The sequence below is a fragment of the Lithobates pipiens genome, unplaced genomic scaffold (genome assembly GCF_037356315.1).
Source record: "Lithobates pipiens isolate NorthernLeopardFrog02 unplaced genomic scaffold, aLitPip1_a1.2 Scaffold_19, whole genome shotgun sequence".
NCBI classification, from domain to species: Eukaryota; Metazoa; Chordata; class Amphibia; order Anura; family Ranidae; genus Lithobates; species Lithobates pipiens.
This window is the reverse complement of record NW_027507764.1, coordinates 29,957,741-29,975,043: the sequence shown is the minus strand read 5'-3', so window position 1 is coordinate 29,975,043 and position 17,303 is coordinate 29,957,741. Positions and strand designations below refer to the sequence as shown.

General features: G+C 39.6%; 1 protein-coding gene across 1 annotated transcript; it reads left to right on the top strand.

Moving 5' to 3' along the window:
- The first annotated feature begins 6,615 nt into the window (after positions 1 to 6,615).
- On the top strand, positions 6,616 to 13,023 carry LOC143997977 (serine/threonine-protein kinase SBK1-like). Its single transcript, XM_077493777.1, has 4 exons — positions 6,616 to 6,661; positions 10,730 to 10,906; positions 11,652 to 11,854; positions 12,217 to 13,023. Exons 1-4 carry the CDS (start codon positions 6,616 to 6,618, stop codon positions 13,021 to 13,023), a joined length of 1,233 nt encoding a protein of 410 aa, XP_077349903.1.
- The last annotated feature ends 4,280 nt before the right edge of the window (positions 13,024 to 17,303 follow it).

The window sequence follows — 17,303 nt, the reverse complement described above, 5'->3', positions numbered from 1 at the left end:
GTCTCATGGGCCTACCTTACCAATGTCCTACAAAGACTAGGATTCCGTGGTGAGTTCTTGCATTCCTTCCATACCCTCTACAGAAACCCTAAAACTAGGATCAAAATTCCCGGCTGCTGCTCAGAATTCTTTAACCACTTCCCACCCGGCCAATGCACATATACGGCCGGGTGGGAGCCATCTACTCCTGATAGGACGTTCAGGAACGTCCATCAGGAGGAGCGGGATCGCGCGCGCGCCCGCGCAGCGGCGCGATCCCGAAGCGCCCGTGTCACCCGGACACGGCGCATCTCAGATCGGCAGGAGGGCTCTGTGATTGGCCCTCCTGATCACATGACGGCCGTGTCCAATCACGGCCGTCATGTGATGTAAACAAACAGCCGGTTGCTAGGCAATCGGCTCCTCCTCTCCTCACACAGAAGTCATCGCTGAGGAGAGGAGAGCAGATCGCTGCAGCCGGCTGATGATCAGTGAGTATGAGCTGTTTTTTACAGCTTTTTACTCACTGATCACTAGTCTAGTGTACACACAAATCACCACACAGTAAACACACCATACAGTATAAACACAATGTCCCCACACATGTCCCCAAAACATACATGTCCCCAAATAATAAAAACACATGTCCCTAATAATAAAAACATGTCCCCCACATATGTCCCACTAAAATCACATGTCCCAATGATTATCTGCACACATATGTACGTGATCACCTGCACACATATGTACATGATCATTTGCGTACATATGTCCGTGATCACACAAACCAATTATTATACACTTAACGGAATTTTTTTACCAAAAACATGTAGCAGAATACATTTTGGCTTAAATTTATGAAACATTTGATTTTATTGGATTTCTTTTAAAATAGAAAAAAGAAAATATTGTTTTTTTTTCCAAATTTCCGCTTTTTTGCGCTTATATCGCAAAAAATAAAAAACGGAGTCGTGAATAAATACCACCAAAATAAAGCTCTATTTGTGCGAACAAAATGATAAAAATTTCATTTGGGTACAGTGTAGCATGACCGCGCAATTGTCACTGAAAGCGCTAGAGCGCTGAAAGCTGAAAATTGGGCTGGGAAGGAAGGGGGCGAAAGTGCCCTGTATTGAAGTGGTTAATGTAGGTAGAGGTACTAGGCAAGGATGCCCCTTATCCCTGTTAATGTTCGCTTTGGCGCTTGAACCCCTTGCTATAACCATCCTGAATAACCCCAATATCTCTGGATACACAAAAGGAACCTTAACAAACAAATTCTGCATGTATGCCGACGATGTCTTAATGTTTCTGACCAAACCACTAATCTCCCTCCCCAATTTATTCAACACATTGTCAGACTTTACTAGTGTCTCAGGCCTATCCATTAACTTATCCAAATCCAAAGCTCTTCCCATAGGCATTCCCTCGGCGGAACTCTCCCATCTTAAGCGGACTTTCCCCCTCCACTGGTCTACTACCCACCTCTCCTATTTAGGTATAGTTTTACCAAACAATTATAAAAAACTGTTTTTATCTAATTACCCTCCATTGATTGCTACACTAAAGAAAACCCTGAAGCTATGTTTAAACTTACACATTTCCTTTATGGGTCGCATAACAGCTCTAAAAATGGTCATTCTCCCCCGCCTGCTATATGTTTTCCGGTCCCTTCCAATTAAAGTCTCCAAATCATACCTTAATGATATCCAATCGTACCTCAATAGGTTTATATGGCACGATAAACCTCCCAGGTTCGCCAGGGATGTTCTGTATCATTCCGCAAAGAAGAGGGGACTGGGAGTACCACAGATTTGGCTCTACTATTTGGCTAGTAGATTTTCACAACAAGCCCAATGGTCCATCAGGAACTCTAGGGCACCGTGGGTCCAATTTGAACAGGAGTCTATATTCCCTCAATATTTACCAAGCATTATGTGGTCCCCTTACCCAACTAAATGCCCTCACATACATAAAAATCTCATTGTCCTAGACGGCCTACGCCTTTGGCATATGTACGGTAGCAAACACAGCCTGGTCCCTCAGACGCCTAGGGGTGCCTCATATCTGGGAGATCCTAGATTTACATCATCCCATAACCCCCAAGCTGCATTCCGTATTTGGATTGGGCTTGGTTATTTCGCCCTGAAAGACTTTCTCATCAACACACAATTTGCCACCTTTCAGGAGTTGCAGTCCAGTTTCCACATTCCGAATACTGAATTTTTCCATTACTTACAAATCCGTCATTTTTTTGTGCAACATTATCCTGCCCCTTACACCCTACCCCCGGGGTACTTTGAGGACATCTGCCACACTGCTCCCAGACAAAAAGGCCTGATTTCAGGACTTTATAAGACACTAGCATTGGCAGTGGAGAAGGACGGGCTGAAATACAGATCCAAATGGGAACAGGAGTTGGAGCTGGATTGCGACACTAATGATTGGGACAAAACCTGGAGCAATATGCGCCAGTGCTCGAAAGCTCTTTCGACTAGAGAAACCGCTGTTAAACTACTCACTAGATGGTATTATACACCTCAACGGCTACATAGTATTTTCCCTCAGGTTTCTCCCAACTGTTTTAGGGGTTGCTCCCACCCAGGCTCCTTCAAACATATATTTTGGGAGTGCGACCAGATTCAGCCCATATGGCGCTTACTTTTCGACCTAATTAATAAACTAGCAGGTTATACTATAAATATGGAGATATCTCACTCTTTATTATTTGCAGCTCCACCCGACACCTCTAAACATTTGAGATGTCTGGTTCATTCAATTTGTTTGGCGATGCAATGGTCTATAGCACTCAATTGGAAATCTCCCTCCTTACCTTTTGATCAGATCCTATCACGAATTGACCTAATGATGCATACAGAGAAAATATATCACACGTTACATGATTCCATCCCAATGTTCGATGCTAAATGGAAACCATGGTCTGTCTTCAGACTCCTGAACTAAATGTGGTGGTCTCTTCCCCTCCCCTGGTTTAACAATTTTCTATTTTTATTTTTCTGATTTTGCATTTTCTTTCCCTTTTTTTTTATACCATACTAATTCTGAGTCTCGTGGTATCCTATATTTGAGATGTAACAACTCATCCTATCCATATAGATTATCCTGTATATGCGTGATTCACATTCATTGACTTCTGTATCGTATTTTGTAACAGATGGATATGTCTATCGCCTCAGAATGTACATGTTTCCTATGCAACATTATATATTTTTTCTGTATGGATACATATGCTCTACCACATGTTGTTTTTTTTTCTGTTTATTATTTTCCAATAAAATGTTTGAAAACAAAAAAAAACAAAGTATTGTTTTAAGATACACATTTTTAGCTAAGGGGTACGATGTAGGAGCAGTGCAATCACAATATCGTGAGGTGTTAGGAATGGACAGGCACGCTTTTTTTGAGCGGTCATCTAGAGTGTGTGATACTTCCTATAAATGGTCTTTCCTAACTTCATATTCCATTCAACATAGGGATAATCAGGCCATTCTCAACAAACATTGGAATGAGGACCGATAAAATTCTATGCCCCCCTCATACCTGAACGAGCTAAAATTACATATAGGGGTGCTCCTTCATTGCAAAGTAAGATAGCTCCAAATATTACCACAATTTGAAGGGTTACTACCCGTGTAAAAGATGTGACGTATGTTGTCACCAGTGATGTAAGTAACGGAGTTAAAGTAAACGGCGTTACTTAATGCCGTTACTTTAGAGGGTAATGAGCAATCTAACTGATTACTCTTCCCCTCATGGTAACACCATTCCCATTATTTGGGCGGCATTACCGCAATTACATCTACCGCCACGGGGGCAATAGATGTAATTGCCGTAACACTGCAATTACATCCACAGCCACTAGGGGCTCAATGGATCGTCATGCACCGCGTCCCACCATACCCTGCCAATACTCTGCTATTCCCTGCCAATACTCTGCAATACCACTGTTCAACAATGGCATGTAATTACAATTCTTGATATAATTGTTCACAGAAGGGCGCTCCAGCGCCCACCAAGAGTCACTTTGAGGGTTTACAGTGTTAACTTGTGGCAACACCAACACCTTGTTGCGCCATTTCTGCAGAGCATATAGGGCAGGCCCCTACTTTCAAACATCCAACTTACAAACGTCTCCTACTTGCAAATGGAAGCAGACAACAGGAAGTGAGATGAAAAAAGACGGACGCAAAACAAATTATACAGGGGTGATAATCCTTCCCTATGTATTCCAAAAAGCTTAAAAATAGATTTTTTTGACTGGAGCCACACTCTACCAGTTCAAAATTACAAACAGATTCTACTTAACACAAGAAACCTACACAGTCCCTATCTTGTTTGCACCACCTGTATACTCCTGTTCTGAGTGTATAGGGCCTGGGGGCCCCACACCTTTCCTTTTTTTAATATGGGTACAAGGTTCCCCTTAATATCCGTACAAGACCCAAAGGGGCTGGTAATGGGCAGGGGGGCTACCTATGACATATTTCTCAATGATTTTCATCCGTATTGCCGGAACCAGATATTACATTAAAATCGCAAGCAGTTTTAAATGACTTTTTTTTCAGTTAAATGTCATTTTGTGCAGGGACTGTTCTAAATATACGGGAAACACGTGACACTTCACAGGCATACTATAGACACCCCCCAGGCACGATATTTAAAGGAATATTTCACTATTTTTTTCACTTTAATCGTCATTAAAATCAGTGTTCCCAGAAAAATGGTTGTTTTTAAAAACATTTTAGGCATTGACCCATGTCCCCTGGGGCAGGAGCCAGGTCCCCAAACCCTTTTTAGGACAATATCTTTCTATATGTCTCTATTAGCCATTAAAATTAGCACTTTTTATTTCGAACATTCGAGTCCCATAGACTTCAATGGGGTTCTAAAGTTCACACACATTTTTGGTCCGTTCGAAAGTTCTGGTGCGAACCGAACCGGGGGGGTGTTCGGATCATCCCTAATCTCCAAAACATCCTGATCATTTCTTCACTACACTGACCTAGAACAATCCATGTGTATATCATATAATGGAAAATTTCATACTGACATGATGTTCTCAGTGAATGTCAAACCAAGTTTTGAGACAAATCTTTGGCTTGCACTGCAAATACCTTCCAAAATCCAAAATTGATCCCTAAGATTCTTCCAGAGGTTGCTAAAAGTTTATTGAGCAAGGAGCATTTTCTGCCTCCTTGATGAGTTCAGACTCACATCAATGATCTTTTTAACTATTGATGAGGAGAGATTCTTTCCACTCAAAAGGTTGAGAAAGGAATGAAAATGCTCAGATTGAAGTGGAACTAATTATAAGGGTCCCCAGTGCTCTTGCAATAATGTCCAAGTATGTATATCATATTTATATATTATGACAGACTTGATTCACACAGTTCCCTGCTCTAGTGTTGTGATGTCTGTTATATCCCAGGTATTATATTGCCTTCTCCTCACGGACTTTATGTCCCCTGTTGTGTTGTTTATGTCATCAGGGAAGCCTACTGCATTGAGGTGACGTCTATAATAAGCACCTGAAATCTGAAAATGATTGAAAAATGTAAAACAGTAACTATGTAAAAATGTGGGTAAATGTAATACTACAAGTAAGATTATGTTATTCACTAAAATACACTTTAGCTTTCTTCATACATTGACAATGTCTATATGCGGAATTTAGAGAGAGCATTCACACCCAAGACAGGACTAATCATCTGAATGGCGATGGGCTCGTCAATTGATTTGTTAAAGAGGAAGAAGAATACCTGGCTGAGGTGTGACTTCCAATTCTGTTTCCATCACAATGGCCATGTTTATAGAAGCCAACCTCCATTGTTAGGAGTGGTGGGGCCTCCAGCTGTGGCCCTTAAGGAAAGCCAAACTTGTATGGTTCACTCAGTATAGGGAGCTGGAACAGATAGGGAGCTGGAACAGCTTAAATTAATAATCTTTGCTGGAGTTGTCATGAACATAAAATAAAACTATTTCACTTAATATAAAACCCAACTATCATAACTTGCAATGATAACATTTTCTATGACAACCTCTCTATGTGGTAAACATCAAGAGTCACAGGTCTTCATAAACACTTGCTCTTCTACACTGAAATCCTCACATTTCCATGGGGAAAGAAAGAAACAAACCACTGATATAAAACTTTGAGATTGTTAACAAATCTTGGCAAACCTAAAGTGGTGCCTATCCAAATACTTTAAATCTTTAGAGGGTTTTAAAGTTAAAGTATTTGGATAGGCACCACTTTAGGTTTGCCAAGATTTGTTAACAATCTCAAAGTTTTATCTCAGTGGTTTGTTTCTTTCTTTCCCCATGGAAGTGTGAGGATTTCAGGGTACAAGAGCAAGTGTTTATGAAGACCTGTGACTCTTGATGTTTACCACGTAGAGAGGTCATAGAAAATCTTATCAGTGCAAGTTACGATAGTTGGGTTTTATATTAGGTGTAATAGTTTTATTTTATGTTTATGACAACTTATGCAAAGATTTTTAATTTAAGCCGTTGTGTCCCTCCCTATACTGAGATAATCGTACAAATTTGGCATTTCCTGAGGGACACAGCTGGAGGCCCCATCACTCCGAACAATAGAGGTTGGCTTCCATAGACATGCCCATTGTGATGAAAACAGTATTGGCAGTCACACCTCAGCCAGGTATTCTTCCTCCTCTTTAACATATCAATTCACATGGAAATCAGATGATAAGTTCTGTCTTGGGTGTGAACGTTCTCTCTAAATTCTGCATATAGATAGACATTGTAAATGTAGGAACAAAGCTAAAGTGTATTTTAGGGAATAACATAATCTTAGTTGTAGTATTATATTCACACAAATTTTTATATAGTTACTGTTTTATATTTTTCAATAATTTTCAGATTTAGAGTACTTATTATAGAGGTCATCTCAATTCAGTAGGCTTCCTTGATGAACATCAGGTGACATGTAGTCCGGGAGAAAAAGGCAATATAATAACTAGGATATAACAGACAACACAACACTAGAGCAGGGAACTGTGTGAGGCAAGTCTGCCATAATATATAAATAGGATGTACATACTTTGACATTATGGCAAGAGCACTGGGGACCCTTATAATTGTTGTGAATAAAATGGTATTTCTATATACCTGACAAAGACCAGCTAGGTATAACTAACGCAATTACAATACTCACAAAACCCTTTATACTAATGCTGCAGCATTAGGAGACAAACATCCTGACAAAGACAATAAGAGACGAGTCATGACCAAAGTTCAGGAGTTGTCTAATGTATTGTAGGAGGGGCTGCATTTTATATGCACCCTTATCAGCCAATCATTGTATAGAACATGGGTGTGGTTAATACAGAGGCGTTCATTACATATCATTACATATCCTTACATATCCTTACATATCCTTACATATCATTACATATCATTACTCATGTCATCTGCTTCTGAATCACAGTCATGGGATATGTGGCCCAGACATATTGTGACACAATTTCTTTATTTAGACAGCATAGAACGAGACTACCTATGCAAGCTATATTTCCTTATGTGCATGTTTACAGAAAAACTGCTACAGTCTGCAGATACAGAATCTAAGCACAATCCCATATGAACTTACAAAGATGGAGTCACTCTGGTTCAGCCATATTACTACAATAATTAGGTCAACTTCAAGCTGAGCATTTTCATTCCTTTCTCAACCTTTTGAACATGGACTAACCCTTAAAATAACCTTCAGGTCCCAGAAAACGCAACTAATAATTACAAATGTAAGATATGTTATTTCTACTGGTCATGACATCAGTGTGATGATCAGGCAAAATAATTATCCTTCGATTTCTTGCCAGTGGATAGAATCTCTCCTCAGCAATAGCTAAAAAGATCATTGATGTGAGTTTGAACTCATCAAGGAGGCAGAAAATGCTGCTTGTTCAATAAACCTTTAGCAACCTCTGGATGAATTTTTAGGGATCCATTTTGGAAGGTATTTGAAGTTTAAGCCAAATATTTGTCTCAAAACTTGGTTTGTCGTTCACTGAGAACATCATGTAAGTATGATATTTTCCATTACTCGATATACACATGGATTGTTCTCGGTCAGTGACCCACCATGTAGTGAGGAGATGATCAGGATGTTTGAAGGTAGAATCTCAAGAAATAAGCCCAGACATGGTAGCTCCAATATTCCTCTCCTGACAGGTCAGTTTAATTCTCATTTTCCAGCTGATTATATTTTTTATGCTCATTTAATTTTATTTTCAATAAAGTGCTTTTCAGAATAAACACATCGGTATATAATGTTACTGGAAATAAGACATAATGGTATAAAAGAACCAGCAAGAACCTACAGCTGATATTATAATGAGATGTTTTTCTTTATAAATTATCTGGTTAATGCTCACCCTTGTATTCATTATTCTAAAATTCTAAGTTATTTAAAAAAGAAAAATGTTATGAAATAAAACAAATTTTCCATTCTTTAAGTAATATGGTGGAAAGTTTAATTTAAAAATTCAGCAAAGTTTTAAAGTATTTGAGATTATTAAAAAGTCTTGCCGAAACTAAAGTGGTAACTATCCAAAGTTTTATCTCAGTGGTTTGTTCCTTTCTTTCCCCAGGGACATGTGAGGATCTGGCATCTACTTTTCAAGCTGATTACATTTTGTATGCTCAGATGAATTTTATTTTAAATAAAGTAATTTTTACAATGAACCCACTGGTTTACAATGTTCCTGGAAATAAGACACAATGATATAAATGAACCAGCAAGAACTTACAGCAAATGTTACAACAATATGTTTTTTTCTTAATAAATTATCTGGTTAGTGTTCACTTTTCATTATTCAACAATTCTAAGTTATTCTGAAAAATATATATATAATAAAATAAAGCACATTTTCAATTTTATAGTTAAATTGGTAGAAAGTTTAATTTTAAAACTCAGTAAAGTTTAAAAGTATTTGGGTTTCAGCATGCTTAATCCTATCACCTATTCTCTAGAAAACCTGTTTATATGCAAATCAGCAAGAACAATGCGGGGTTATTTACACATCATTTTCATTAGAAGTCAGCCAATGGAAAGCTTTCATTCTCTGCCTTCCCCCGCCCACCTACCTTGTATAAAGTAGGCTTCTCCCTCCTCTGATTAGTAAATCTACTTCAAGAGATACCGGTATACTCATCTATTACAGCCTAGCTGGAGATTTGGTGACGTTGTCTGGTGCTGATCTACAGCGGAATTTAATAATTTGAGAAACAAATCCGACTTCATTACAGCTGAAAACCCATCATCACTTTAAGGTAAGGTCACTTTCATTTAGCCAATCAATGGATCTTTATTATTTAATGAACATTCTGATAATAATACTGCAGAGGTTTATGTGATATAGATAAAGCCTATGTATAAAAAACTTAGAAAAGGGGCAATAAGTGGGGGTTCAGGAAGGGATCATATGTAATGCAATGTATATAGAAGACATGATAGTCATTGGAGGGTTGCCATGATCAGTCTGATGAAAAAGTTGTTTATTATACAGGGTATGTAATAAAAGTTAGGGCAGTAATTTGTGTTATGTAATACAAAATGAAACATATGATTGGGTGGCTAAGTAATGTATAATTTTATCTAAATCTTCTAGTACAAGTATATCTGTATAAAAATCAATTGACTGAACAGTGTTGGATTCTTTACTATGAAAGATTCCCTCTCACCAAAACCAGAGTACAACATTTTACATAATGCTGTCACTAAGCATTGCCTTCAGTTCATTTCATGGAGTCTGTCAGTCTGATGCTATGAGGTCTTGAGAACATAAAGATGACATTGAGCAGGAAAATGCCTTGAAAATGTTTGTAAAGGTTCCTGGAAAGTGATGTGACTAATGATTGTTTGGATGTTATCACATCACTCATGGTCATTGTGGGTCATTCTGGGACTTCACAGTTTTGGGGAGAATGTTTAAGGGGAGAGTCACTAATATCTTCTGATGACCTTTAGCATGGCCTCTGCTGTCTTGTACTGGGTACAAAAGGTGAGGCAAACATTTTCCATAGTTTACATGATGGCTCTGATTTAAATACTTCTTACCTGGCTGAGCTCTGTGTTCATCCTCCTGACTTTATGTAATGAAGCTGGTTGGAAAAAAGAAAGCAGAGTATCTCTTGTAGTTCTTCCTTATAGTATGTTTAATCTTTTCCATTCTGCATCTGCCAGAGATATGAGAATCTGTAAGCTGCTACTGGCAGCAGATATACCTTTCCATTAATATTGGCCAATGTGTATTACATTCACTTCCCAAAGGATACTTGAGCAATAAATGAGTCTTTTCACCCCCAGATTCTGAGCACACACAACTGACCTGGTAACTATTATATATATCCTGAAACTTATTTATATATTGCTATATGTCTTGGCTTTTTTATTTCTTTTTGTACTCGATCAAGTTATACCATTGCATGATCATTTTCTTGGATATACAGTATATAGATTGCTGGCTTTCCATATTCAGGTCCTTTAAATTTTCTCCGTAAATATATGTTGTTGTGTTCAAGCTCTCACTTTCATGCCCAAAACTTATTCCCAAGTCATATAGATATAGACTATACAGTCTATTGAGCATTACATATTTATAGCTGTATAACTGAGGGTAACAGTATTCATATTTGACACATTTCTGTGGTTTCTCTTCAGAGATTTGTTTTCTGAGTAATAATATAACAAGTTTTTCTTTTTTAGCCCTCCAGAGCACTATGGCCTCCGTTTCACATGATATGGTACGTCTTCTGGATAGAATGGTCTCCTTAAATTCACAAAGACTAAAGAAGATAGACCTACAGGAGAACGTCACCATTGTGAAGGAACTTGGAAAAGGTGGCTTTGGAAAAGTATGCTTGGCACACGACAGGAAAACAGGTCAGTGAAATAATCCATTTAATCTTTTAATATCTGCTACAAATATTTATGTACTGTATATGCCTGGAAATATGATCTGCCAGATATGCTTTCTCCAAGAGGTTATTAATTGTAGACTTACTAAATGATTAAAAAAAGTAAAATTAGAAGTCAATGGGCAACACTACTAATGAAGAAAACCAGGTACAGTATTTGCAGTGAACAAATATGATCCAAATATATAATTTATTACAGCTCTATAAATATAAAGTGTTAAAAACAATTATATATGTTGGTAAGATGTTTTAGAGAACTAAGCATTGGGTTGATTCTTGGGAGTAATTATGCAAATATCAAAATGTCTTGATATCTGTCTGGAGGAGTGGGCATTCCTAGACAGGCTATATTTGCATTCAGATGGCCCCGATAATGATCACATATGATAGCGGGTCTATATGATTAAGAGCAGAAATCCAATGAATGAAACGAATGGGTGAGGGACAATCAGGCTGGGGAGGATATGATATTAAAAATGATGGTTGTCCACTAGCCAAAAATTAAGGTGGACTCTATCTGACTTGCTGAAGCTTCCAATGCACATTTTGAGTATCTCACAGTTTGCAATGTTCAGCTTTAAATTAAGCATAATGCATTCTTAATCTGGGAGCAGCAGTTTTTATTAGAGTTATTTTCAAGTGAAACATTCATAAATGACCACCTTCAAATTTCCAATTCTCTAACTAAATGAAACTTCTTTTTCGCACAGGTCAAAGAATAGCATTGAAGATCCTGGATAAAAACAGAACCACTCAGCAGTCTTTCCTCCGGGAGTTCAGTATTTCATACTTGCTTTCTGTTCATCCCAACATCATCAGATGCTATGGCGCTGCCATCACCCCCACCGACCACTTTGTATTTGCTCAGGAACTGGCACCTCTTGGTGATCTGATGTCCCTGATCATACCAAATGTAAGTATTTAAGATATATGTATGGGGAAGTTCAAACTCCTGTCAATTTATTAAATGCTTTCTGTGTCCTTTTGGAAAGATTTCCCTTCACTTTTCCCCCACCTTTCCCAGAGATGTAACAGGAAGCGAGAGGGAACTTTCTTAGTTAACATGAGTAGAGGTGTCCATCTTGAAAGATTTACACTTACCCTTTGTACTCCTACTTGTTTTAAGCATGTACATACATATGGCAAAATAATCCATCCCTAGTCTAAAACTAAAAATGTTATGGCTATACATATAATTTCATTGTTTCTGTTAAATATTCTGTATTTCTCAATTCTGGATAAGTATTCTTAATTTCTTTCTTTATTTTTATTTAGGTGGGAATTCCAGAAGACGCAGTTAAGAGGTGTGCTGAGCAAATATCCAGTGCTCTAGAATTCGTAGCAGAGAAAGGACTGGTACATATGGACATGAAGCCAGACAACATTTTAGTGTTTGACCAGGACTGCCATTCTATCAAGATCACAGACTTTGGCCTTGCTAAGGTCAAAGGGACAGTGATTGCAGGAAAGTGTGGCACCGGGTCCTACATGGCTCCAGAAGTGTGTGAAGTTGACAGTTCAGTTGGCCTAGTTGTGGATGGAAGCCTTGATGTGTGGGCATTTGGAGTAGTCATCTATTGCCTACTTACAGGGGAGCTTCCATGGGAGGATGCCATTCTCGATGATAGAAAATATAAACATTTTGTTGAATGGCAAAGCAATTTCCAGATTCACAATACTCCTGAAGCATTGACCAAGGTTGGTTCGGGGATATGGTGGATGTTTAGCGATCTTTTGGCCATTGACTCTACTAAAAGATGTCAACCTACAGAAGTCCTGAAATATGTGAGTGAAAGGTGGAAAGCAGAAAACATGACACAAGAGAATGAGGATCCCATAGAAAGCTATTCTTCTATGCAATCTGATGAACCCTTTTGTGAGGCTTCCCATCTGAACAACTCACAAGCTAGTGAGTCCATCATGTCAAACTTAAGCTCCAAGTCTAGCCATTTGGTCATAGACACTTCTGTATCCCAGTCTGAGATGACCCCAGAGCCACAGAAAGATGACATGGCAGAGGCTCAAATCATGTTTGATGATGAGTTCTCTTTACATGTTGGTGCAGAAGTTGAGATTGAATGAATGAAAATTGGTAGGTGATGGAGCATCAAAAAGAACATCACATGGTCAACTTTGTCAGGTATGTGACTTTCTTGGGAAAATTAAGGGGTCATAAGATTCTATCTGTATTTTGTAGCAGTCAACACCACAATTTCTTATTGTTAGGACCATGTCACACTAACAGTTCTGCACTAAGTGTGTAGTCATTACTCTTTGCATCGTCATTTCCACCACTGGCTTTACTATTTTTACTAAAGGCATGACATCTCCATCCAGACCACGGCTCCCAATTTTCCTCATTTTGTGGGATTACCCCATTTCAAAGTATATTTATCTGTCCTTCTGGTCTCAGTTGCTTCTCTTCTGATGTTCAGATCTCTTTATAAAAATATATTAATTAGCTATCTTGAATGTTGTAACACGCTAAACCTTTCATCTGATTTCTAAAGTATTGCAAGTGTGGAGTAGGGTGTTCTATACCTACATACATTGTGCTATGCCCCCCCCCCCCCCTCACCTTTCATCTCAGAGATGGAACTCTTGTTTGTAACTCTCAGATCAGTGGGTTAAGCCTTGTATTTATGCGTATTAAAGAGAATCTAGAATAAATGAGGCTGATATAAATGGCCTTTTAGTGAATAATTCTAATAGCAGGACTTTTGTTTTGTATACTCCTTACATTTCACTATTAAATATTGTACTTGGTTGACAGATCCATTTTGATATGACAATGCCATGACAATTATTATAGGTTTAGTGCAGTTAGTTGTAGGGACCGGAGTTTGATTGATTCACTGCTATAATGTGGTAAAAAAAAACAAATCAAAGGATAATTACTTTTTTAATGTATTGTTGGTGAAGGTCTCTATCCCTTTGTGTATTGCGTTATTGACTAGGATTGTATATTCTAGGGCTATTTTCCAAATGACACAAAACACCTATATAGCCAGTGTCTGTAACCCTTTAAATGTATTACTATTTCATATATAATTATAACATTATTCTATAGAAACATTGTCCTTGAGAACTGAGCATTTCAATATTTTATTCTAACAATTTTTCTTTAATTCTTTTAGATGAGAGGTCTGGACTATCCCGGATGGATGAACAAGACTACTGCCTAGTTCATGGGGGTGTAATTTGTACATAAATGAAAAGTTACGCCTCCTGTGCACTAGGTGGTGCTCTTGATTTTTCTCTGTACAGAAAAATACATATTGGTGCTGCCAGAATTCCGGGGAGCGCCTAAATTCCCATTTGAGCTAACAACACTTTTTCTGCTGCACATAAATTACAAGCAGTGCTGTCAGCCAGGATTAGAAGGACATGCTGTGCTCTGTAATATGGGAAGATATACTGTATATTAGTAAGTCTTCCACTTTGCTATACAATATGTCTTGCATGAATTAGGTTCATCATCAGTGACTCTGTATTTATATCAGTAAATGTCTCTTTCTCTCTCTTTATCTCCCCCTCCCTCCTAGCTCTCTCTTCACCCTCCTCTTTCTCCCCCCTCTCCATCCCCTTTTCTCTCTTTGCTTCCCCTCTCATTTTCTCTCTCTCTCATTCTATTGTTCTCTCTCTCTCTAGTTTTCTCTCTCTCCCATTCTCTCTCTATTGTTCTCTCTCTTGTTCTCTCTCTCTCTCTCTCTCTCACTCTCTCTCTTTCTCTCTCTCTCTCACTCTCTCATTCTCTCTCATTCTCTCTCTCTCTCATTCTCTCTCGCTCTCTCTCGCTCTCTCATTCTCTCTCTCATTCCCTCTCTCATTCCCTCTCCCTCTCTCCCTCCATCTCTCTCTCTCTCTCTTCCCCTCCCTCCCTCTCTCTCTCCCCCTCTCTCGCCCTCCCTCTCTCCCCCTCTATCTCTCCCTCTCTCTCTCCCTCTCTCTCCCTCTCTCTCTCTCTTATTCTCTCGTTCTCTCTCTCTTATTCTCTCATTCTCTTTCTTTCTCTCTTTCTCTCTCTCTCATTCTCCTTCTCTCTCTCTCACATTCTCTTTCTCTCTCATTCTCTTGTTCTCTCTCTCTCATTCTCGTTCTCTCTCCCTCATTCTGTTGTTCTCTCTCTCTCTCTCTCATTCTCTTGTTCTCTCTCTCTCTCTCTCTCATTCTCTTGTTCTCTCTCTCTCTCATTCTCTTGTTCTCTCTCTCTCTCTTTCTCCCTCTCTCGCATTCTCTCTGTCTCTCTCTCTCTCTCTCATTCTCTATCTCTATTTTTCCTTTTCTTTCTCTCTCCTTGGATAATGGGTAATATAGAGGGGGGAATGGGCATAAGTCCATGTAAAGATTTTTAAGTCCTCAGTCTTTCATGTGCCTCTCAGTCTGTGACACGCTGTCATATATTGGGCAGCAATTTTTACCGTTGTCTCATCTTCTCACAGTAGAAATCAGAGTTTCCTCTTCTCTTCTATGGAATTGAAGTCTGGGATGAGAGTGGAGAGTCTCTGGATTGAGTGTCCCTCACTGATGAGTATTTTGGGCAATTTAGCAGGATGTGGTCCTCATCCAGGACCCCCTGGTCACATTGCTGGCACAGTCTACTCTCCCTGGGCCTGTAGGTCTGTCTGTGCCATCCTAATTTGATTTCCAAGCTGTGGGCACTTAGTCTGTACAGGCTCAGGGTCTGTCTGTCTTTGGGGTCTTGTAGCACCTCCAGGTATGGGGCCAGTTTGTAGTCGCTCTGCAATGACTGGTAAACAGTTAGTTTTTTGGAGTTTGTTAGCTAATTTCTCCATTCTCCAACATGTTTTTCTTTGGAGTCATTCATTATGTTTTTTATTTGAGATTTTGCCAGGCTACATTGTTGAGAGTTAGGGATAGACAAGGGGTTGATGAGTTGTTGTAGGCCACATGGCTTGGACCCCGGTCCTTACTGTTCAGTAAGGCTTGATGGTGGTATGATTTGGGACTGCTGTTTTGTAGGTGGTCCCAGTATGATAGCGCCCTCTTTTGTACTGCGAGAAGTAAGGGAAATCTGCCCAACTCAATCTGGCAGGCACTGTTGGAGGTACTCCGATGGACTTGGAGGAGGTGAGTGCAGAATTCCAGATTGAATATTTCTGTTGGGCTGGGGTCCCATTTGGATTGGTCTGGGTAGGTAACAGGACCCCAGACTTCACTGCCATAAAGAAGAATTGGGGTGATGATGCTATCAAATATTCTGAGCCAGACTCTCACTGGTGGTTTTAGGTGGTATGGCTGTCTCCTGATGGCATAGAAGGCTCTGCATGTCTTGTCTTTTAGTGCCTCTATGGCTGGCTTGAAACTCCCTGATTTGTTCATTTCTAAGCCGAGGTATGTGTAGCTGATGAATGATGTTGATGTTGAAGAGGGTTGGACTTAGGCTGCAGCACTGTCTGACTCCTCTGGCCTTCCGGAAGTATTCAGTTATTTTCCCATTCACTTTTACGGTGCAGCTGTTCTCAGTCGATGAACTCTTGATAACATCATATGTTTTTCTTCCTATTCCACTCTCTAATAGTTTGAGGAACAGTCCTGGGTGCCACACAGTGTCAAATGCCTTCTTAAAGTCCACAAAGCAGGCAAATATCTTTCCATGTTTTGTATTGTGGACATGGTTCTTGATGAAACTGTGTAGGGTGTAGATGTGGTCTGTAGTGCAATGGTTTGGCATGAACCCTGCCTGACTTCTGCTGAGAACATTGTGTTGTGTCAGGAAATTGAGGATCCATTTATTGAGGATACTGTTGAATAGTTTCCCTAGTGTGCTACTGACACATACCCCCCCTGTAGTTGGCTGGATCATACTGGTCTCCACTCTTATGGATGGGTGTTAGGAGGTAGTGATGGACGAACTTCCGACGGGACGTTTCGCGAACGCGAAATGCGAACGGACCCAAACGTTCGCGAAACCGACCGTTCGCCGCGGGCCCCATTGACTTCAATGGGAGGCGAACTTTGCAAACCTTCATGTCGAATTTGCGGCCACGTGGTAATTATTAGGGGGTAAAACGTAGTCCCACCATCTGGACAATGACATAATACATGTATGAGGTGAATTTGGGATCGATAACTACAAGCATTTTTATTTTATTTGGGAAATTGTTCTAACAATTCAGGACTATGGAGCTAATGAAGGCAATGGAGGAGAGGGAAGGTCAGGGACCAGGGTAGGCAAAGAAGAGGGTGCAGGAGATGATCACCAGCAGCGTGACATACCGGAATGACACATGCACCGTGATAGAGGCATCTGACAGCAGCACCGTAATACAGAGCACTGACAGCAGCACCGTGACATACAGCGCTGACAGCAGCACCGTGACATACAGCGCTGACAGCAG

Bases quoted from the DNA above. Each gene is read 5' to 3' on its own strand.
- LOC143997977 (XM_077493777.1), top strand. From the start codon at position 6,616: ATGCCCATTGTGATGAAAACAGTATTGGCAGTCACACCTCAGCCAG. The intron at 6,662-10,729 runs GTATTCTTCCTC...TTTCTTTTTTAG, and splicing joins GGCAGTCACACCTCAGCCAG to CCCTCCAGAGCACTATGGCC. The intron at 10,907-11,651 runs GTCAGTGAAATA...TTTTTCGCACAG, and splicing joins GGCACACGACAGGAAAACAG to GTCAAAGAATAGCATTGAAG.